Source organism: Peromyscus eremicus, chromosome 3 (genome assembly GCF_949786415.1).
Source record: "Peromyscus eremicus chromosome 3, PerEre_H2_v1, whole genome shotgun sequence".
In the NCBI taxonomy this organism is placed as follows: domain Eukaryota; kingdom Metazoa; phylum Chordata; class Mammalia; order Rodentia; family Cricetidae; genus Peromyscus; species Peromyscus eremicus.
This window is the reverse complement of record NC_081418.1, coordinates 151,702,466-151,726,242: the sequence shown is the minus strand read 5'-3', so window position 1 is coordinate 151,726,242 and position 23,777 is coordinate 151,702,466. Positions and strand designations below refer to the sequence as shown.

The following is a 23,777-nucleotide window of genomic DNA, read 5'->3' as shown; positions in this document are numbered from 1 at the left end:
GTTAATATAACTTGAGTTAAAGATTTGGCTGCTTAGTAGACTGACTGCTCTATCCATCCCTAGTCTCCAGTTTGAAAGAAGAGGCAAGAGAGATTAAATAGTGACCAGGCTAAACCAGTGAGGCTCACATCCTTCAAAATGAAGTTTGAGCCTGACTTTTTCAAGTTTTGTTATAATATCTTAAAAAGAAACATGCGTGTGTATCATGTTTTAGTTGTACTGGTTTAAGTGAGGAGTAAGAAATTGCTGAATTAGCACTTGGACCATTAAATTAAGAAAGGCTAGTCAAGCAGTGACTAGCGTTTGCATGTCTGTTACAGTGATGACCATCTGAATAGCTTCCCTTTCCCCAAGCCCTGGGAGTTAATTCCTTGTGAGAAGCTCTAGGAAGATCAAGGGGTTTGGAAAACAAAAGCAAAGAAATATGCTGTCTCCTATCTGTTTGTACACAGAGGGTTCAAAGTGGGTTTGTTTACATTGTGTGTCTTGTTGATATTCTGTTTGCTTCTCAGAAAAGAGAGTACTCAAAAATGATTATATAATCATGCAGATAGGGGTTTGCAGTTGTGAATGAGCCATTCTAACAGAAGGACCAAGAGAGAAACCACATCACAATGTTGAAGTGTATTTGTTTGGCAAGTGTCTTAAGAAGACTTGAAAATAGGACTCTGTGAGATTTTCCTGGGGGAAAAATTAAGACCAGGACATTTCTGGCTGTTTCTGGCGGAAGTTTCCTAATAGTATCAGATAAAGCAAGGGTATGGGCAGAAGTGGATGGGGCATTAGTGTCAGATAAAACAAGGGTGTGACCAGAGCTGGGTAGGGTGAGGATGGATCCTGGTTGTCCATTTTTCTTACCCTTGACCTGTCTCTGAAGGCCAGGCTCTTTCCCCCACTTAATTGAACTATATCGTGGATGAAAAGCAGGAAGACACAGGGTAGATTCAAAGTACGCCCATAGTGGCTTGTGACGGTGAGCATGGGGTCAGGCAAATTAAGACTTCAGAATGAAAATGTGGGCACTCTTGCTTTCCCCATTAGCAAAACTCAGTCATTTTGGCTACTTTTCTTAGTACTTTTCCTTATGAAATGGTTTCATTTATGGTGTTATGTGAGTACTCAGAACTTTCTGGAATATTTGAGTTTCTGCATTTTGAGCTATGGCATTAAGCTCTACCTTGTAGTTTCTGAAGCTTGAGATGTGTGCTGTAGCATCTTTGATGTGACTTGTTTACACCTGATTTCAGTTCTTTGGTTTTTAATTAATCTTTAATTATCAGAAATAATATGCATGGGGCTGGGGAAATGACATGGTGGATAAAAGTGCTTCTTGTGAGATCTTGAGTTCACGTCCCAGAAAACAGGGGTGATCAAGTGCACACTTGTAAACCCAGTGCTGGGCAGGGCAGAGGAGGAAAGACTGAGGGTTACTGGAACTTTCTAGCTGCCAGCCTAACTCCAGGATTTCTGAGAGACCTTGTCTCAAAAACATCAAGGGGAGAGTATTAGAGGAGGGTACTCTGTCCTCCTTCTAGGGCCTCTGCAGGTATTTATATGCACACACACACACACACACACACACACACACACACAAACACAAACATACATACACATACCCACACATACACACATACCACATATCACCATATACACATACACACAGAGAAAGAGAGAGAGATACCATAATGAAAACATTCAAATAACATAAAATATTAACAACTACAGAAATCACCACAGCAACTTAGAAAGTGTTAAATTTGGGTTTATGGTTTCAGAGGGGTAGAGTCCATGGTGGTGGAGCAAAGGCATGATGGCGGGAACAGCTGGGTGCTCACATCTCCATCCACAAGTAGGAGGCAGAGAGAGCAAACTGGGAATCACATGAGTCTTTTGAGACCTCAAAGCCCACTGCAAATGGTGTACCAACAAGGCCACACCTCCTAACTTCCCCCAAATAGTTCACCAACTGGGGACCAAGTATCTAAATACAGGAATGGATGCGGGCCATGCTCATTCAACCATTAGATCCCCTGTCTTAACTTTGGTCAACATCTTGTTTTAATTGGTCACACTTTTAATTTTCTTCAGGAGGAAGATTCAGTATCTATGATTTCAAGTCACTGTAGACAGTAGGTGGCATTAGGTACCCCGAGAAACCACCTACTTCCTGCTGGCCACAGCCTCAGCATTTGCAAGCAATAGATTCCCACACTCACAGTGTGCTTACTTGGGCTTTTCTTCTTTTTCCTTAGAACATGTTTCTCCAAATTCCACTTAGCCATTAACAAATACTGAAACAAAGCTTACTATCAAAGTAGACACCATTCCTATGACAACGTGTAGTGAATGGAAGAGGAATTGAGCTCTAGAGTGAAAACCAACCATATATATGCAACCTTCAGATTTTAGGGAGATATACTTTTTATTTGTCCATGTCTGTGTCTTAGTTTGTGCACATGAGTGCAGGTGCCTACAGAGGCTAGACAGGGCATCAGGTCCCCTGGAGCTGGAGCCTCCCTGTCTGGGTGATAGGAACCAAACTCAGGTCCTCTGCAAGAGCAGCAAGTGCTCTCAACCTGGAGCTATCTCTGCAGCCCCAGTGAAGATAGAAAACGTTTCTTCATCTCAGTTCCTTCACCCATAACATGGGGTGACCACAGTCCTATATGGTAAGGGTGTTGTGAGGGTAAATGAGATGACACCTACGGTATACTCAGCTGCATCAACTTCGGCCCTGTTAGTTTACTCCTAGACTAATGATCCCCTGGATCTCATACTTTTAAATGATCTAAAATAGGCCCAGAAGCTTCTTTGGGCTACCAAGTCATTTTCTCGGATTGCAGAATTTCTGTTCTGTGGAGACGACAGCGCTCATCCAAGTTCATGATGGAAAACTTCTTCGGGAGCCCAAAGGCCTCATACCTCATATAACAAAAAGATTATGTTTTAAAAATTTCTTCATTTGTTTTTTTGTTTTTCAAGACAGGGCTTCTCTATATTGCCCTGGCTGTCCTGGAACTCACTCTGTAGATCAGGCTGGACTCCTGCTCACAGAGATTTGCCTGTCTTTGCCTCATGAGTGTTGGGATTAAAGGTGTGCACCATCACCTGACACTTTTCTTCATTTTTTGAGGCAGTGTCTCATTGGAACCCAGGTTGGTCTAGAACTTACCATATATCCAAGAGTGACCTTGAACCCTTGTCCTTGTTGTTTACATGCCCTAACCAGAGATTCTGGGTTTATAAGTAGAATGTAATCTGGGTTTTTTGTGTGTTTGTTTGTTTGTTTTGGTTTTGTTTTTGTTTTTCAGGACAGGTTTTCACTGTGTAGCCTTACCTGTCCATCCTGGGACTCACTCTGTAGACCAGGCTGGCTTGGAACTCAGAGATCTGCCTGCCTCTGCCTCCCGAGTACTGAGATTAAAGGCATGTGCTGGGAATAAAGGCATGCACCACCACTGCCCAGCTGCAGAAAATAATTTCTGAAGGCAAAATTTTTCTTCATATGAAATGTTTACCTTCATTTCATATTACAAAAGCCCATATCTTGATTCCTATTAAAAATAAAGGCCATCCGTTTCTCCATGTTCCCTTCCATGGATGCTTTGTTTGAACAGGGCTGCTATCTCTGGAGAAGCCAGCTTTCCCCGAGGAAGGCAAAGCCACTGTGTGGTTGGAAAATCATCCTATTTGGTGATGGTAAAGGGGACTCAATAGCAAGAACAGAGAACAGATAAAGCATCATAAGGCACTCTCTACCTAACTCTCAACAACTCTAAATTTCTACTTTTTTTTTTTTTTTTTACAGTTTTGAGTGTGACCTAAAACCTGACTTTAAGAACATTCTGAGTTTCCTATCCATGGATGAAGCTATGTTAGGTTCCTTGTGTTGGCAAAATCATAGAATATTTAGCTTTTCTTGTCATATCTGTCATCTAGCCTGATGTCTCCTACATTCATTACATTGTACCACAAGTCAACATTTCTCTCCTTTTAAAGTCCGAATAATATTTTATTTCATGGATTACACTGTTTGTTAATCCATCCATTCCCTGGTAGACATGTGGGTTGCTGCTGCTGCCTTTGGCTTAATAGCTGATTCTTCTGTGTGTCTCTTTGAAATCTTTATTTCCTTTAGGTAAGTATTCAGAGGTAGAATTCATACACCCTAGGACAATTCCATTGGTTGTCGTGGCTTGTGATTTTCTTTTGTCTTGTTATTATTTTTATTTATTCATTTTTGAGTAATTTTGAAGTCACAGTTATGAGACAGCATCACATTCTGGTTTTAATCTGCACTTCCCTAACTATGTGCATCTTTTAGTTTGGCCATCGATGTATCTTCTTTGGAATGTTTTTAATTGGATATCTGAAAATTGCTGAATAGTTTTTATACTTTTTCTCTATTTAGAAAAATCAATAATGTTTCTCAAAAATGAATAACTTCAGATTCCAATTTTTGACCAGGATTTGAGTTATAGTAACCACTAGATTGGTTAGTTGGTCAGTTTTCTGAATCTCAAAGTGAGACTAAATAATAGTAAGACTATTCACCTTGTAGGATTATGATGCAGCTTTAAGATGTGCGAAACCACTCAGCACATCTTATCAATTGTTTTATTAAATTTTACTGCTGAAAATATATTAGTGTCACTATTTATAAAACCAAATATATTTAATTATGACGATAATCTTTCTGTGCCTTGAGTATGTTTCTATCCCTGCTGCTGTTTGGTTTTGGATGTTCTTTTGTAATTACCTAGAAAGTTTTAAAGGCAGACATCACAGAAACTAGCTCAGCAGCTTTGCAGGTCTGTTTGTCAATGATTAAATGAAGGAGGGGAGGGTCGCTTGTGTGCCTGCACCCTCTCACACATTCAGTGACCTCTGTGCACTAAAAGTTTCACTCTGTGCCTTTTTCATAACTGTGAGGCAATCAAAAGTTGTTGCCCCCAACTCTTAGATTGTTGTTTAAAGGGCTATTCATTCCCCAGGAAAGTACTGAGTGCAAGGAAGAGTAAAGGTTGAGAACAGTTCAGTTAGACCTCTGTCTTCTGTTGATGGCTAGACGGTCTACACAGGTGGTCAGGTCTGAATTGTTTCTAATTTTCCTTCTGACACATCCTATGACATCAGCAATACTCTATTTTGATCATCTGTCTGTAACCCTAGTGATGATTTTACTGACTAAACTGATAAGACTATTGCATGGTATTCAGAAGGTCTTTGTGAATCTTTATTAATGTTTGGAGAATAGTACCTACTAGAAAGTGCAGAACACACGGTAGAATGAGGAGATGTGGACACCTCAGTGTGGAAATATGCTCAATTATTGCAGAGAAAATGCTACCAGAAAAACACATTTGCAAATCTGCATTTGTCTGCATGCCTGGTCTTTTTACTTCCACACTGGCTGAGATCTGGGGTTGATGCACGGGGCTGGTGGCAGCCCAGTGTCCATGAGCAGGGTCAGAGGAGAGGCTCCCAATCAAAACGAGAAATATTGGATTAAAAAAAAAAAGCTAATTTGTCACTTCAGTCATTGAATATGAACTGAATAGACTTCTAACCCTTAAAATCCTTTTTTTCCCCTCTTTTTATTGCCTGGAATCTTAAAAGCTTTATCATTTGCAGTCATAAAATGAAAATATACACCAAACCCTCAAAGGGTAAGTATGAAATTAAATTATATTTAGGCAGCTGTAACCTTTTAAAATGATCGGATTCCAGTTAATGTATTTCTTCCTGTTCCGAGTGCTGCCATGGTGTTTGATGGTGGGAAGCAGTCCAAAGGGCATTGGGAGATAATAAATTCACTGTAAATTTCACCCCAAGGCATGTCTCCATACACCAAGGCCTCCATTTAGCAAGGCTGACCTAAAACTCTTGTCACATCCAAAGGTCATTTAGGTTGGAGTTGGTGTGTCCCATCTATCTTTCCTTAATGTAAAGAGTGACAGTTGGAGCAAGACAGAGCTCATAAACAGTCATCAGAATATGAACAAGAAGCCAGCTCGGGATTGGGAGGGGAAGGTGAGGACAGGGCTCCCCTCTGCAGACTGGCAGCTGCCTTGCTTCTTGCAAAGTCAGAGAGGAGTTCACAAAACAACGGACTTTCTGGCTTGTATTCTGGAGCAACTCTGTAATATACAGACAGACAGACAGACAGATATCCAGCCTCCAGCCTCTGTCCCTCTGCTCTTAAGTTCTCTCTGTAAGCGAATCAGACCAACAATTTGTTCTTTTGTGCCTGGCTTACATCACTTAGCACATGGTGTTTTCAAGTTCCAAGCTTCATGTTACCACCTGCATCTCCCAATTACCCATTTTTGTGTGTGATTTGTGTGTGTGTGTGTGTGTGCGTGTGTGTATGTGTGTGTGTGTGTATGTGTGTGTGTGTGTATGTGTGTGCGTAATGCTTACCACTGAGCTATGGCCACAGTCCTTCAATTTTACAGTCTTAAAAATGATTTCATTGTTTTCAAAAGCAGCGTGCATTAACAAATGCTAAGCCTTATAGACACATACGAATTCCCGATCACTGGCCGTAAGTAATAAATATTATCAGATAGAGAAATTCTTGGCAGTACTAAATACAGATTATGTAAGGTTAAATCCTTGCAAGTCTTTTTGAAGATTAAAATTAAAAAATCTTCTCATGATAGCATGGGCTGCTTTTCTCTGATGTGCCCCAAGTGTCAAGGACAGTGCTTGACACAAAATGGGCACCCACTACATGTCTGCTGGAGGCAGTCACCATAAGGTGGGAGTGCCTTGTGTTGATTAAAATAGTTGATTATTTCTCTGAGTGAGTTTGATTTGATGAGAAATGTGATGTGTGCCATTGAAAGGCTTGCCGGGATCTGAAAAGATAATGAAAATTGAAATACAAAGGACACAGAGTTCTGTTGGAATGGTGTTTCCCTTAATTAGTTGGAGTTACTCATATTCTGAGTGGTGCAGATGGCTCACGTTTGCTACAGCAGTTTTCAAAAGTTTCAGCAAAGTTAGTTTGTGAGCATGAGTGGAAACAGGGACTACGGATTTGTATGATTACATTGTTAGTGGGAATTATACGTAGAGACCAGGTCTTCAACTGAAGATGAGACAGTACTGGAAAGCATATGCACGGATGATCATGTGATTGGTGTGGGATCTGTTTTAAATCATATATGTAACAGTGGTCTTTCAACTGCCATACCAGCTAAAAGTGGGTTGTTGGAGGTGAGACCGAACTTGCGGGATCTCTTCTCCCAGTTACCTGCAGGCTGGTCTTGTAGAGCAAGATGTAATTACACACTCCCCTTCCTCCCTCACTGGCTGTGGACTCACCTATGTAGGCACCTCCCCCCTCCCCCCCCCCCCTGGTCCCCACAGCTCAGGCTTCCCCTACGCACTGTGAGCTTGACAAGCCTTTCTGTCCACTAGTGTGTTCTGCTGATACATCTAGTTCTATCAGCTTACAGTGCCGCTCTCCATCTCCACACTGGTTCAGGAATGGCCCGGTCTGCTGCCCCATAACATCACTCCCTTTTGTATATCCTCCCGAAGCCCTTCTACCACGAGGTACTTACACGTTTCCAGTGGTACATATTTTTGTGACTATTTGTTGTTGTTGTTGTTGTTGTTTTGGTTTTGGTTTTTCAAGACAGGGTTTCTCTGTGTAGCTTTGCGCCTTCCCTGGATCTCGCTCTGTAGACCAGGCTGGCCTCAAACTCACAAAGATCCACCTGCCTCTGCCTCCTGAGTGCTGGGATTAAAGGCGATTTGTGACTATTTTATTAACGGCTTTCTTGTTCCACTTAAGAGTTCTGGGAGCTAAAGGGTTGAACAGCGCAGTGCTTTCTAAATCATTCCAATGATTAAGGAAAGACAATAAATAATACACGTTTGTAGTTTCCCTTACATTTATTACACTTCATTAGAGAATATTGGAGACATTTATTTTTAAATTAAAAAGCGAAAAAGAAAAATAAACTAAAGCATTTTTACTGGCAGTAGCCAAGAGGAAAAAGGCAGATGGAGGATGCTGGGAAAGTTTCTCTTGGGTGCGTTTCCCTTCTTTCCTGTCCTGTGTCCTCAACACCGAGGTTGTCACCAGCGCAGCCTAGCCTTCTCTGGACCCGTCTTGGTTGTCCTCTCTTGCTCTAACATCTCATCTCCGATCACACAGACCCCACCCCTGTATCTGAGTGACGGTGCAGTGGCTCAGAAGGCACCGGGAATAGACAGAAGCCTGTAAACAGGAAAAGGGATTTCACCACAACAGTGTCTCTTCCCTGGCCCTGGACAACGCACTTCCATGTAGCGTCTCTGCGCCTCGATGTCTTCCTCAGTGAGATATGAATAATACCTACTTTTTAAATTGCTTGAGAAATTTCAAAGGATGACGCTTGGACCTGCCACAGGGTGAAGTTTAGCTGTTTTGCTAATTATCACCGCCATCCATCCTTCTGTGTCTACATGAAGTCTGAAATATACAGTTTCTTAGTGTACATATACAAAGAGCCAGCACTAATATTAATATGCAATATTTTTCTTACATAAAAGTTTATAAAAAGGCAAAAGGGAAAGAAACAGTAAATAGCCATCCCTAGGAGGAAACTTTTTATTTATTTAAACTTTGTGCATGTTGTCTCCTTATGCTAGAAAAGAAATAAGGCGGAAGCTGAAGAGATGTCGTAGGTGCCAGCGTCCTTTTTCAGGGCCAGAGTACTCCCAGCCGTGAAGCATTTTCTGAATCTCTCGAGGTGTCACTCATTGCCCATAGCTTATGGGAGAGTCCCTTGGTTACTGAGTGGTATTGACCACATTTGCAACTTTACATTTTTGTTTTGTGATTATTTCACTGACAGTATTCCATCGGCCCTCAGGTAGGGAACCCCATTTTGGTCCCTCACAACAGAGGGAGGCGTGCCCTTCATGTGCAGGAGCATGTCCTCAAGTGCCCTCTGCCATGTGCTGCTCACCACACTGGCAGCCTCACTTTCTATTTCCCTGATGACTTCCTTGTGCCTTGTCAGATTTAAGGACTTGGGGTGCGGTGGGGGGCCATGTGTTGAGAGTCATTTAAATGAGTAAAAGCATGAATGATAAAGACAATAAAACAGGGCTGGAGAGATCACACAGCAGTTAACAGCACTTACTGCTCTCTGGAAGAGGACCCAACTTTGGTTTCCATTATCCATGCTGAGCAGCTGACAGCCGTATGTAACTCCAGCTTCAGGGAACTCAGCACCCTCTTCTGGCCTCTCTGGGCACCAGAACTCATGTGCACATTTCCATATGGAGAAACACACTTATATACATAATTAAAATTTAAAATTAAGGGAGCAGTCAAGAATATATACCATTCCAGAGCTTTACCAAAGAAACTTCGCTCCCGATTTGATGAGTTAATAATGTCACATAATGGAAACCCAATGTAAGAATGACTCAAATGTTGATATCTCAAGTTGTTGAGCATTTGAGGAATTATTGAAGTGGTGTGAGCCTTTGTACCCATGTCGGACATATAGAGTTGTTACAGTGATCTCAGAGTATCAAAACTTGCCACAAGGAGTCGGAGTCATGGTTCTTACCCTTCCCATCCCTGCATGTGTACTTCAGCATGCTGCCAGAGCACATTCTAAACATGGTGTGTTCTTACAGTATATGAAACAATATACAGTTTGTTTTAGCAGAAGTGGACAGTGATGTTCTTACGTTTTGCAGGAGTGGTATGTTTAATCACTTGATATCTGCTGCCCTCCCACCGTCTGCTGGGATAAAATGAGTGATGGCCATGAACTTGGCCAAACAGAAGTATTTGCTTCAACAGTCTGTTAGATAACCCCCAGCTTTCCTATATCAAATTATGAATATTTGAGAGCCACAGATTTTTATTTTCCTCCAGTGAGCAAGTCTTTCTTTCTCCTTTTCTTTCTTTTTTTCTATTGCTTTGAGAGGAATTTCAGTGGCATTTCCCACAAAATTAAAGTCATTGAAGATGAAGCGCCATCAGTGATATATAGAGATATGAAGAGCCCCTGGCCAGCGTCATTCCTACCTTGCCAAATGGAGATGTATTTACTGGTCTGTGACCTCAGGGATGGAAACAGAGCTCTTGTTCTCAATCAGTAACGAATAGAAAGTGTGGAGCAGCATAAAAAGGGTCAGTCGGATAGGTCATGCGTCATATGGGGAGGCAGATGTTGGAACATATTGTAATGGGTTATGTGCAGAACGGGAAGGTGGCTTGTGGAGTAGAGCACGGGAAGGGAGGGCATGTGAAAAGATCGGGTGGCATTTCTTAGTGTGACTCCTACAAGAGTTTATCTAGTTCTTAAGGAACTGTTTCAATTATAAAAGTCAAACTGAGCTTTCTCCTAGCCGTTTGAGATGTATTAGTGTGTAATAAAGTGAAGAAGGCATCCTTTAAAGGGACAGTGCATTCGAATCACTTGTTGATATGTGTCTTTGCCTGCAGCAAGAGTGACAGGGTGACAGCCTCTTGCCTATGAGAGATCCTCTGGCTTTAGGAAGTCCAGAGGCATCCTGAGTTTTCAGCAGAATTCCATTTGCACACCCACACACCAGTCCACTCTTCATTGGTGCCTCCCTGTTCCATCCAGCTCTCACAGCTCATAAAACTGAATAGAATAATAACAGTTGGATATGTATTACTAACATTTAATGAGGCAGCTAAATAATACGACTTACAGCTTGTATTCGTGAATTCACAGCATCATCATGTTTAAGGTATGGTTTCACCGTGCAGATTGATTTACCTCAGCCTGTTTGGTGCCGCCACATCCAGATTCATAAAAGCTTCTTAATATAAAACTACACTATAAACAGATAAGACCTCTGCCACATCTCAGCCTTTCTAAGATATTGCCATCCAGGTGTGGTATTTATTTTTGAGAAGTGAGTCATGAGAATATATTATCTCTTTTGAATCGTAAGAGGTGAGCATCTCCCTTCAGACATACAGCACTCTGGCTCACCAGCTGATGAGGGAAGGTCATCTCCATTGAGGACTCGGTAGCATCTCTCTCCCTGATGGCTTGTCCTGCTAACAAGCTGGGCTCTTGTCTGGTGCATTCACCTCATCAACCTCTTGCATGACCCGATGTTAAACTCTTACCCCAGCATCCCCAGCTGACCCAGCCATCGCCACAATGGCTGCATCCCTCCTTCACACGGAGAAGTCTCCTAATATGTCCTGTCTTGTTTGCCATTTCAGCTTAATGCATCTCTCCCCTGTCCACCGTTTTCCTTAGGAATTGTGTCCAGTGTCCGTCCCCTTTGAGTACATTCTGAGTTGCCCCTTAGAGAGTCGAGCGCCTCAGAGGCTTATTGTACCATATGATATAGATCAGAAGGAAAACTTAATTATTCTATTGCCATACTATTTATGATTTTTCAATAATGCCTATGCCTTACTATGAAACTAGACTCTTATACCATTTATCTAACACATTTTACTCTTCAAAACAAAAGTCAAATGTATAAAGCATGCTTTTAACTCAACAACATGACAGCCCAATTTTATGAAAAAGAAAATATCTCAATGCATATTTTTCCATAGAAAACAAGAGAGTAACTATTAAGCTCATGGAAAGACACACAGTAAATTCAGAGACACAGTGCCACACAGTGATCCCACATACCCAACCTTGCTAGAATAATCTTCCTTAGGAAGGCAGGCAAGGAACTGGAGAGAGGACTCAGCTGTCAGGAGTAATGGCTGCTCTTCCAGATGGGCTCAGTTCAGTTCCCAGCACCCACATGGGGACTCACAACTACTTGTCACTCCAGTTACAGGCTATGAAACACTCTCTTCTGGCCTTGAGGACACTACACAGATATAACAAACATATTTACATGCTAGCAAACACTAATATACTTAAATAGAAAACTATTTTTTAAAAACACAGTGAATATTAAGTTCTAATGAAGACGCAGAACAACTGAAATCTCAGATATTGCAAAAGAGATGCAAAAGAGTTCAGCCACTGTGGAAAATAAACGGCACTTTTACAGTAAACACGAACTTGTATGACTCATGTTCATATGACTAAGCAAATCCAGTATTAGAAACTGGGTAGCCCAGAGTAATAAAAACACACAAAGACTGGCACTGGAATGTTCACGGCAGGATTATTCATAACAGCCTAAAAATAGGAAATAAAAATCCAAGTGTCCGTCAAGTGGCTAAGTGGATAAACAAGTGTGGTATATTGTGATTTATCAAGGGAAAGAATTGACTCAGCCATAGTGATGCTCATCAAACATGCAGAGGTGCCAAGAGCACTGTGTTAAGCGGAAGAAGCCAAGTCTCCCTAGCTTTAGTTTCTTCTAGCTTTTTTCCCAGAAGCGGGAACTGCAAAACTGATTGACTCCCCAGCTGGCCTAGCATAAGGGGTATATTCTGTTGTGTATGGAACAGTGTTCAGGGTTTATTAGCATGTCCTGTTGCATGAGGTGAAGTATAAATCAGTGGTTTTGTGTGTGACAGGAGCATTCTGGCTTCACTGTGCTTGCCTTGCTGGGGCGGTGGGCTGAGGAGGCTGTGGCATTGTCAAATGCTGGCTCTCTCAAGTCAGTCCCAGTCAGTAAGGTGTGAGGCCATTCTGACCAGGAGCCTCCTGCCTTCTACAAAAGAGATCTGAGGATGGGAAGAGAAGGGTCCATGTGGCCCCACACCAGGGGGGTGAACCTTGATTTTCAACCTGACTGGATAGAGAGATGCCGAGGGATTAATAAACCATATGTTGCTGGGTCTAGGGGGCATTTCCAGAGATAATAGGTCATGGTCATATGAATGGATTGGTTCCTTGATAGGTGGAAATATGACAGCATATGGGGGAAGTACTGAAAGGAGGAGGAGGGGCCTTGTCTGAGGAAACAGTTCCTGGTGGCAGGGTCAGGAAAGCAGTCTCTGACACAGGTCTCTACCTCTGTCTTCCCTCACTTCCTGCTTCCTGTTCACCTTTGTGTACAGCAGCCTCTCTAACACAGGCTTCCCTGCTCTGATGCTCTGCCCGCAAGTGTGAGCTGACCAGTCATGCCCTAAACACTCTGAAAGCACAGCTCACAGTAAATCCATCTCCCCTAGGTTGCTTATGTCAGATTTTGTTTATTTACTTTGTACCCATAGTGACAATGAAGGATATTTTAATATGGAGCTAAGACAGCAATAATCTGATTTGTATGTGTTCTGTATGATAAGATATATACAAGTAAATTTGCCATGTTTTGTCTGTATGATGCACATTGACCTTGGTATGTCATCGCCACCACTGTCCCCCTCAAAGATTGTTCAAATCCCCAAATTGAAGAGAGGGGGCACCAGACCTCATTTCAAATGGTTGTGAGCCACCATTGTTGGGAACTGAACTCAGGACCTCTGGAAGAACAACCAGTGCTCTTAACTGCTGAGCCATCTCTCGAGGCCCACTTCAGGCTGAGGATTTGGTAGAGGTAAGATCTCCAGTGGCTGGCCGCTTTGCTTTTCTGATCTTTCAGCATTTACCTGGATATCTGACTCCGGGTTTTTATTAATAAGACCGATTAGAACTCCTGCTACATTAAATGCTCACACCCTCCTACCCCATTCCCGGAAACCTCCATCCCATCTGTGTATTGATAGTCTAAAGCTTTCCCAGCACTTTCTACGAGAAGCATCACACAGCCTTTCCTCCATTTCCTCTGCCTTACTGGCTCAGCAAAGCTGGGGCCCCTCAAGGTTCCTATGTGTCATCACTGGCTGAGTGATATTCCATTCCTTATCTCTGCCATTGTTTTGTAAACCATTTACCCTTGAGAAAATTTGGGGTCATTTCCACCTTGGACCATTGAGACTAACTCTGTTTAAAATGTGGTTTTATATGTGTGATCAATTTTTTAAAATTCCATTTTCAGGTATTTTTCATAAACAACTAGGACTTCCAAGTCATACACTAACTCTGCTTTGTGTACCAGGGATCAGAAACAGTTTCCACACTAGGAAGGGCCATTTAATAATCCTACCATCAAAGTCAAGTTTCCCATTTCCTCACACCCTTACCAACAATGTGGTACTCTTTGAGTTTCATGTCAAGATTAATCTTTTCAATTATATGGTGGGGGCACGTGTGTGAGAGGTGTCCTGATAGACCAGAAGAAGTCCAAATCACTGCGTCTGGAGTTACAGGTGATGGAGAGTCTCCTCGCATGGGTGCTAGGAATCAAACTCAGGTCCTCTGTAAGGGCAGCAAGTGCTCTCAATCGCTGAGCTATTTCCCCACCTCTTAATTTGGGGGAGTTGATAGAGGCTCCCCAGTGTGTGGGGATTTGGTGTCTCTTATGCTCTTGAATTTGTCAGGATGGGAGAGTGGAACATCAATTACTAGCCTGCCCATAGTGGTGTGTAAATCCTAAATGTTTATCCACTCAGTGTGTGACTTTCTACTGGGACTTTTGCTGTTGCCATGTTACACATAATGTACTTATTAAATAAGTTAATGTTGCCAGTGTCGGAGAAAGGCCACGCTTAAATTGAAGTTGCTTTGATAATTTTCTGAGGAAACATGACAAATAATAATGCAGAAAGCACATTTATTCACATTGAAACCTGCTGGCATGTTTTGAAAGATTTTCTCCAGTACATTAGTTTCTCTTTAAACTCCACATTTAAGTTACATTAAGAAGCAGAAATTAAGCCATAAAGATAATACTTATGGAGGCTTGAAATTGCTTTTGGTTTTTGTTTCTGTTCACAATGCCATTCCATGTCACTTCACTTAAGGAAAGGAAGGAAAGAAAAACGTGGAGAATTTCCTCCTCTATCACATTTAACTTGGTGCATCTGTTCAGGTTTACTTTACACTGGGTATGAATCCATTCAGAAACAACGTGTCACAAATAATAATAGTTGAAAACACGATCATCTAACAGTCTCTGTCCTAAATATCTACCATATGCACGCCATGTTAACATATACAAGGTATGTATGTATGTATTAGGAAGTGTACATGATTGTGAATGTGCATGTGTGCGTGTGTGTGCGTGTATGTGTGTGTGTGTGTGTGTGTGTGTACATCATTTTTTTTAAACAACTCAAATTTCCCCATTTCTATGCATCTATTTCACCTGGAAGACAGTATCAGAAATATTTTATTTGTGTTAGTTTTTAAAATTTAAGTCTGTATATTTGCCTATTTTCTATTTTTTAATGAGTAGTACTTATCTGGAGTGATGATTTTTATTAATCATCAGTGACCACACAGGATGACAACTTTATCCTGTACCCACTTAAACCCTTAGGGAGAATTAAAGCAATGTCTTTGCTCCCATCTGATTAAAGAGTAAAATATTAAAATTTCACTTATATTCACTTTTAGCATACTTCTTTTATTCTAAATATTGGTGTTTGGGGAAAATATCACTCAGAGAATAGGATTCTGCTTTGAAACATCTTTGTAAGTGGGCTTGGGAGACGACTCAGCACATATTGCTCTTACAGAGCACCCAAATTGTGTTCTCTGCTTCAGAGTTAGGCCGCTGACAACCATCTGTAACTCTGTCCATCTCCAGGGGGACTGAAGTCCTCTTTAGCAGCTGTGGTACCACAGTCACATGCACATACCCCCATACAAACACAGACATACACACATAATTAAAAATACAATGAATGTGTAAAGGTCCTTATAAATATTCACTTAACAAAAATTCTTTGGTGGCTATAACAGTCTTGGGCTCTTCATTCATTTCATGGTTGTATAAGAGTTACCAAATGGCCTTCAAAGACCGCCGTACTTTACATACAACATTTAAGAAATTCTCCTCACAAAAGAAACACAGATGTTTCCTGTGCAGTGTGATGTTGAATTTTGAGGAGCCATGTAAAGAGAAAAGAAGCTGAAGGAAAGGTAGAGGAAGGTCGCTGCACGGACTCACATGGCTCTGCTTTCTCTTCCCCATCTCCACATTCATGCCTGAAGTAGAGGGAGGTAGTGCATCGAAGCATATCCATTATCTTATGATGTTCGGTCTTGGGAAATGGCTGAGTGCAGGGTCCTCACTGTCTCATTTACCTCCATCCAGATTGACAGATGTGTAACCAGATGATGAAGTATGAACAGAGACCTATATCCATGAAAAGGCAATAACATCATTTTACAAAGCTCTCGCCTTTGGGTCTATGCTACTTGCATTTGATACTTTGAGAAAGTGGTGGAGACAAAGGCATAGGCCCTGCCTTCAAGGGGTTTACTAGCCACTGAACGGCACATCCTGATAGTTATTTTTGTCAGTGCCTAGAGTTTCAAATCCAGATACTCCAGATGGCAACTAGACACCAGGCTGGTAGCCAATGGGAGAAGCTGTGTTGTGAGCAATTTGGGGAAAATACGCTATTAGGGAGAAGTGGCAAGAGCTTCCTTTCAAATGAATGTGATAATCCAGCTTAGAATTTAAATTGGTTGTTATTTTGTCAAGCTACTCTATGGTGAGCACTGAAAATTTTGTTTAACATGTCTAAAGTAAATATCATCATTAAAAGGTTGGAAATATGTATTGTATCTAACCATGGAAGAAAAACCAGATTGTCCAAAAGTGTTGAACTCTCATCTTACTGCAAATACCAAGCTAATTAGTAGAGGTGAAAATATCTGTCTTTATCACCCTCGCCAAGTTCTGATCTAGTATTGGATTGCTAGAGCTTGGCAGGAAAAGTCAAATGCCTGTAAGTGACCTGTCACCCTAACGCCTGACCTGCTTCCATATACACACACCAGGGGTATAATAAAATGGCGACGAGGTTTGGCTGGCCAGGGTGGATACAGTTCAGCTGCTGTGTGGAGAAGCCATCGTACTCTTGACACTTTTCAAAGTGTCTGGGACTGGACATGTGCTCAGTAGTAGAGCACTTGCCTAGTGTGTGCATCAGCCTTGGTTTAAGTACTCTTGCTCTAGGAAGAAAAGAAAAAGGAGGGAGAAGAGGCGGAAAACTGGAAGAGGATGGAGGGAGAAAGAAGACGGGAGGAAAGGGTGGAGGAGGATAGAGAGCAAGGAGAGGAAGAGGGTGAAGAAAGATGAAGAAGAGGGGGAGATTTTGCCTTTCAAGGAAGTGCCCAGTGAGATGGACTGGCCAACACTTTGCTGTCACATTGCAGGGTGATGAGATAGCCTCTCTGTCTGGTTTCCTTTTTTTTTTTATTTTTTCAGAACAGAAGTGCGATACACTTTGTCTGTCTCACAGATTTATTATTATACACAAACATATGACAAACAATTGCATATTGTATTTTAAAAATGAAGACTTCAGTAAATTACGTTTTGGGCCCACCATGCTATGACGTTCATATTGTTTCCTCTTGTTCATTTTCGCATTAGTGATGCCAGGTCAGCTTCCTAGGCTCAGGTGCCAGGTCAGCTTCCTAGGCTCAAAAGTGTCACGACTCAACTCTGATGCCCTCACAGCAGACCCTCCGGCTTTGTCTTGGTTCTAGTCAGTCTCCACTTACTTTGTTCTCATTCCCTGGCCTTCCCATGCCTGGATTTTCAGGATAAATTCTCTTGCCCGTATTTTACGAGTGTCCACAGGAAAGCGGAGCCTCTGAACCCTGTGCTGCTCGCTTCTCGGGGTGTTCACTCAGTGTGAGTCACTGGCTTTGCTGTCCTGTGTCTACCACCCTCAGGGGGCCCTTTACAATAGGGAGCACATTCCTGCTCTCCCACAGACAGCTACTTAAACTACACACTTAGATTTGTAGATAACACCCAGGTTTGCATTTTTCTTCACAGGGTCGCAGGTAAAATGAAGTATGTGATAGCAAGTGTACTTTTGTGAAGACAGCTGCCATGTTCCTTCTAAACATCAGAAACCGGGAGAGAGTAAGCCTCCCTGAGACACTCAGGCTAGAGGCCTTCTCTCACTTGCTGGTTTATTGAGACTGAGTGGTTTAGCCTCACAGACACACTTCACTCTTTTTGTTTGTTTGTTTTGATTTTTTCTTTCATTCTTTCTTCCTTTCTTTAATTTCTTTCATTCTTTTTGTCTTTTTCTTTCTTTCTTTTTTTTTTTTTTTTTCAAGACAGGGCTCCTTTGTGTAGCTCTGGCTGTTCTGAAACTTGCTCTGTAGACCAGGCTGGCCTCAAACTCAGAGATCTGCCTGCCTCTGGCTCCAGAGTGCTAGAAGTAAAGGTGACCGGTGACCCACTGACCCACTTCACTATTATCTTGAAACTAATGGTGGGAATTTGTTAAACCATTTACAGGTTCCAGCTCAACAGAACATTAAGAAAACTTAAGATTAAAATATTAACTTCTTATTCCATTTCTCTCCTTTCTTCCTTCAAACTCTAACAAGAGAGATTTTTTTAAGGAAATACTATCATAAAATTGATGATAGTCGGTCAATTGATTATTCCCGTCTCTCTGGCATCCACAGTCCCCGAGTTTGTTTGCATGTATGCATTTGTCCCTCCACACAGCTCTGGAGTCTGGCTTGGGTTATCCTGCAGCTCCTGCTTGTAATGTGATACTTTCCTTCAGGGGCCATTGTCTCTTCTGCCAGAGCTAAGGGGGAAGGAGATTTGAATATTCACTCCAGCTAAACGCCATCTGACTTTGGACAGCTTTTTCAGTTTGAATTCCAAAGCATGTCTTTGGATATCTGGACCCTGATAAACCCCGATTCCATTTGTCAAATGGTACAGACAAATGCCTGCATGAAGTGGGGCAAGGGTGTGTGCTTCTTCAGGGTTCAAACACCATCCAACGTTTGAGGATTGTAGCCTTCTAACTTCAAGTAGAGGTCCTGTAATTTTGTTTTTTGTTTTTATGTTTTGAAAGTTGCAAATATGCCCATAATGATCAGTAATCATTGACTCAACTTTTAGAAGTAATTGACCAAGTTATTTAAACGTCTAATCACCAACCATGATTAATAGATAGATAGACAGACAGACAGACAGATACCTTTAAAAATATAATGATAAATGTTTAAAGGTCAAAACTAAACTTTTAATCATTGAGATTTTTTAAACGTTTTGGTGTTTACATACAGACATCTAGATGCCCCATGTCATCTGTATTAATTGGTAAAAATCTCCCTTTTGCTGCATACTAAAGCCAGGAGTGTGTGTTGTTAGCACACATCTCTAGTAGTAACAATCAGTACAATTCTTTTCAAGGACACAATAAGCAATGCTATATAGAAGTTACAGAATATAATATGATTCTGTGGCTAGACTGAAAATTTGTGTATTTTTCGAATTCACAAGTCTGTGTATTCCACTAGGCATGTGTGTAATTTGCTAAGTAAGCTGAGTCCTGAGGACACAGTTACACTATGAAAAGGCTCATAGACAGCGCAAAATGATGGCAGAAAGAATCAACCTTTCAATACTATGAAATAATGCACAAGTTTTTATCACAATCAGGAGAAATATATCAATTATGGATTTAAAAAAATAACTGTAAACCCTGAAGTCTTCAGCTATGAAGTGAATTATTATTTTACTCTTTATATAACCCAAGACTTAAGGATGAAATACTTTTTCAATGGTTGAAATAAGAAATGTTATTATTATCCCAACACATAAAAATGTGATGGGGGTGATGATCAATACTGATGATTTAAATGTGTTTCAATATGGAGGTTGCTGTTTTCTCTGAGTGTGTCTTATGTCACATCACGTATAAATAAGATGTAGTTCTTGTCACCAACTTAACTTTCCTGTTTGCATTTGGGTCATGGGACCGAGACCTGCAGGTGACGCACATGTGTCTTCCTGTAACTGCTGTGCTTGTTTCCAGCATGCCATTTGCAGTGGCATCCCACTTAGCAGAATCTGTTGTGTTTCTGGGACAATTTTCTGCTTTGACATTGTTCTTCCTGGAGGACTGACCTGAAGTTTCTCTCTTTGGGGGCTTCCACTCCTTACATTCATTGTAGAGGCTCAGAAAAAGCTCTCCAGATCTCAAGATGAGTACAAAATAGGATATTGGGACATGTAGAACACACACATGTTATAAAGGTTTATTGCTTTCTAACTGTTAAATTTCTTAAAGAATGCTACACAAAGTTAAGAGTGTTCACCTCAGCCGGGCGTTGGTGGCGCACGCCTTTAATCCCAGCACTCGGGAGGCAGAGCCAGGCGGATCTCTGTGAGTTCGAGGCCAGCCTGGGCTACCAACTGAGTTCCAGGAAAAGGTGCAAAGCTATACAGAGAAACCCTGTCTCGAAAAACCAAAAACAAACAAACAAACAAAGAGTGTTCACCTCAGTGTTTGATGTCCATGTTTGAGTGTAATCTTGAGGTTTGATACTGTACCCCAAGACATCCTTATAAAAGTGAAATGTCTCTTTAAATTCATCAGTTATTTGTTGGAGCAAGTTTTCTTTGTTATTAATAAGAATTAGTATGTGTTTTAGAGATTTTTTTTAGATGTGTCTGTTTATATTGTGAAGTTGCATAACAAGCAAGCATCCAGTTAATTTTTATCAGTATAGGTAGAATGATCACATATCAGCCTCCCAGGGTCATCTCCTTCCTTCCTTGTCAACATGTTTCCAAATTTCCATACAGTTAATTCTCAGAAGAAAAAGAAAGTTCCAGATGCCCAGTTCAATAAGTCAAAGATTGAACCAACAAAGATAAGAGAGTTGCACTGTATGGGAAGCTGATCTCTTGGTATCACACAGTGAAGAATTTAAGGGTGAACAGAAGCAGGCTTTAGCCAGATAATACCAAATGCTTGTCTTCCTAGCCACTGGTAAGGCATGGGTGTGGTGACTGCTTCTGTTCCGTGCCCCTGAGCCTACTACTGCCAAGGTCCTGTAGCCTGCCGTTGCTCTCCTGAGAAGTTAACTTGTAGGAACTGTGACAGCTTCTTTGGTTAAATATTTTTGGTGTACCCAGAAATAGGCGTAGGAGGCATGGTGCGTCTGACTGTGTGTTCCGAAGGGTGTTTGCGTCATGACTGACAGTCTCTCTCTGTCTTTTCTTCTGTAGCAGTTCTATGCTGCCCAGCTAGCCGCAATGCAGGTTTCTCCAGGAGGGAAGCTCCTAGGCCTACCCCAAGGCAACCTTGGTGCTGCCGTGTCTCCTACCAGCATTCACACAGACAAGAGCACAAACAGCCCACCACCCAAAAGCAAGGTACCCTCTTCAATAAGCTGATCTGTCTTTTGCGCTGGAGCTTCTACTGTTCACTCAGTGGTGTTTACTGAAGGTCTTGTAGCTTCCAGCCACTGGGCTAAACTCAGGGTATACATGGAGGTAAGACTTTTAGAAGGAGCAATAGCTGTATGTGTAAATTTACATTTCTAATAATTGACTTATTCACTCAGCAAACATATCAATAGTTATAATGAAAATCTAAAATGTGCATCTTTGAACCCATGAGTTTATAGCCTTAAAATTAGGCATCTATAGACAATCAAATAGCCATCCTTTATAATCTAAAGAATAATCAACAATAAGTTCCACAAAGCCGTGTATGGATAAAGTACCTTAGACTTGATTGGGAAGAGAGAGTGGCTTCAGCAAGAAATGCGAACGTTTGCCGAGGGATACAGAGCTGAAATAGAAATTGAGTGTGAGTAGAATGGAGACCTGTGGAGTGCTCTTTAAAACTATCAGTAGCCATTACAAAGCAGCATGGTGACGGCACAGCTGTCATTTTAGATATGTCATCCGTCCACTGAGATCGTCATGGAAGGACATGAAGGTAACAATAGAGTTGGGAGACTATTTAAACACAGTCCTGACGTTAGAGCGATGGAAACATTTCCTAAGAACACGGGGAAGGCTGGGGGAGTTAGAGATGAATGCCTGTTAGAAAAGAAAAGAGCAGAGAGCCTTGTGGGAAAAGTCTTTGTATGTGCAGACTTCACGTGTGTGCTGTTGTGTGAACACATTAAGCTTCCTATGAAGTGAGTAAGGCTAGCCAGAGTGATGTTTTCTGTGATTATTTAGAAAAATACCTGTAAATATTTAACTTTATTAGAAGATACTAACCAGAAAACTGACACTGCTAATAATTTTTCCACCAAACATCTTTTTTTTTTTCTTTTTAAGTATCTAGAAATTTGCTTCTGTCTTCCATCCTATGAAGGAGGTATGAGAATGTCTTAGGGGAGTCAGGGTGGCGCAATCACAAAGGGTGAATGAAGTGTATGAGTAAGCTTGAAAGGGAGGGAAGCTCAGAACATCCATTCAGTTACTATAGAACTGCAGGTAGTGGAGTCCGGAAAGGGGACCATTGGGTCCACTGTGAGAAGACTCCCAGAGTCCCCGGTGCCTTTCCTCCATCGCTAAGGGAAGAGCACGCTTGAGCATGGGCGTAACCTGACAGCGGAGCTGTGACTGGGGAAAACCCTTGCACACTGCCGACTGCAGGCCTGAGACATATGCCCCCTTCTGTCGCATTGGCTTTTGGAGGACCTCACGCACCCCTTGCTTTATGTATAAGACCGGAGTTGCCTCCGTTTATCATCTTGGACACATGGGAAGTGTTAAGGCTCAGAGACAATTATAACACTTATCAAGTCAGGTTTAATTCTGAAGTGGTGCAGAGCTCTTGTGATGGCTCCCGGGGCTAGCAGTTTTAAAGTGTTGTATTTACAGAGATGTTTTAAGCAAAATTAAGACACAGTAGTGGAGTCCTTGTTACACACAGATGCCTCTGTGAAGGGTGACTCTGCTTCTCCCTTTTGACGTGTTCCTTGCCCTTCACATTATGATCTGTAACAGTGCTTTACATTAGAGGATTCCCTCTCAGAATTGTAGACTGTGTGATTCTGTTTTAGATGACTAGTGAAATTCCCCCTTACTTCTGGGTGAAATTCTTATCCTTAATATCGTCTCAACCATTCCCCTTAAACAAATAACAAGGAAGTGTGTAATGGCAGACAGCCTCTTCTGTCTTTGCCTCTGCTCAGTCCCCAGTCATTCATCCATGTGTCTCTCCATTAGCAGGCTGGCTGGTGACTGGTACAATGTCCTTTCGTAGGTAACAATGGCCAATGCCAAAGCCACTGAAGTCTTCTTTGTTGTGGTTGGGAAAGGGCTTTAGTGAGCCAAGCAGTTTTGTGTACTCATGAAACCCTATGGATCCAGCACAAAGAGAACAATTGTTTCGGCAGTCTTAAAATTCTTCCCCATCTCACAGTCACTGTGCCTCGCTTTGTTTCACAAGAGTGAAAAAGTAGATTGTGTTTCAATTACCATGATCCACAGAATATAAACATATACTCTGAGTTTATCTTTGAAGTATAATTACTTTTTAAAAGTTAGCCTTCATGAATTTTCTATCACATAAAGCTTCATGGGTGCTCCTCCTCCCACCCACACTTATAGGACATGTATAAAGATGTAACCAAGCACAACATTCTTCTTTTCCAGTAGCAACAATTTAATGAACATGTGTGTTCCTTGCCCAGTGTCCTCTATCATGTGCCTGCCGCTGCCGTTGTAGTCAGAAAGAATTCCAAAATGTGCCTGCGTTGATTCAGTTCGCCAGAAAAAGACAGTACGTTCAGAAGAGCCGTGGCACTAAGTCACTTCATTTGAATATAGTTTTCAGAATTGCAACTAGTAATCAATAAACAGAACCCATTTACTGTCTTCTAGCTTAGAAATGACGTTTATACATAGCATGACAAATATTGTGACTCCACAGAGTTAATTTATTCATGACCATTCATTTATTAACATATTTATGTTTTAAAACAATCAGCTATCAGCACCTTCGGGGATATTTTCTGTGTGTTTTTGTTTTCCGTAGTTGTCAGTCTCTA

At 41.5% G+C, this 23,777-nt stretch overlaps 1 protein-coding gene across 2 annotated transcripts in view; it reads left to right on the top strand.

The window, feature by feature from the left end:
* The window catches only part of Sox5 (SRY-box transcription factor 5), a 106,721-nt gene that overhangs the window by 12,365 nt on the left and 70,579 nt on the right, over positions 1 to 23,777 (top strand). For both annotated transcript variants that reach the window (XM_059258773.1, XM_059258774.1), the window contains exon 2: positions 20,989 to 21,135. In XM_059258773.1, coding sequence (XP_059114756.1) covers positions 20,989 to 21,135 — 147 coding nt within the window. The remainder of the gene's footprint in view (positions 1 to 20,988; positions 21,136 to 23,777) is intronic.